General features: G+C 40.6%; 1 protein-coding gene across 1 annotated transcript; it reads right to left on the bottom strand.

The window, feature by feature from the left end:
- Positions 1-74: 74 nt before the first annotated feature.
- Positions 75-329, bottom strand: PHALS_05548 (uncharacterized protein; the record flags this gene model as incomplete). Its single annotated transcript, XM_024719109.1, has 2 exons — positions 75-89; positions 174-329. The coding sequence occupies 2 exons, from the start codon at positions 327-329 to the stop codon at positions 75-77; spliced, it is 171 nt and encodes a 56-aa protein (XP_024584441.1).
- Between the last annotated feature and the right edge of the window lie 284 nt (positions 330-613).

Here is a 613-nt window from a genome sequence, read left to right on the forward strand (position 1 = left end):
TAAGGACAACGCGTACTGAAAAAAGGTTTCGTGAAAGCATACTTTTCGTGCCTGTCTAGATTTGTTGCTAAAGATCACGTCATTCCTTTCTACTTGACTAACAAAATAAACCCACAATACTAGCCACGATATCAACACGCTTAAGCATGCCGTCATCGGCTATCAAACAGTACGTCTTGTAGGTCTTGTAACACACTTAAGACACGATATGCAGTTGAGGTGTTCAATCTGAACTCAAAATCATCTTTCGGAATTCGTAACCTGGTCTTGCAAACTACAAAGCCTGAGCCAGTCAAACAACTTGGGCTATCAGCTACCAGCATCCACATAATAAAACAACCGATTTAAATTGATATACTTCAACACAGCAAAGCCCCAAACTACTTGAGTGAGCTAACTATTCTTCTTCTTATGTACTCTCGAGGACAAGGATTGATTACTTAGCGAGAAAAATCTCTCGAGTCCTAGAGCCAATTTAGTTCATACATCATCACCAAGCTCATGAGAACAGGGTTCTTATTCTTTTCGTCAAGGAGTTGCTGAGATCTTCACAACACGATTATAGAGGACAACGATCCGTTTCGTGAACGGCCAATCGGTTTTGACATTCAGA

Source organism: Plasmopara halstedii (genome assembly GCF_900000015.1).
Source record: "Plasmopara halstedii genome assembly, contig: Scaffold_2904, whole genome shotgun sequence".
In the NCBI taxonomy this organism is placed as follows: Eukaryota; Oomycota; class Peronosporomycetes; order Peronosporales; family Peronosporaceae; genus Plasmopara; species Plasmopara halstedii.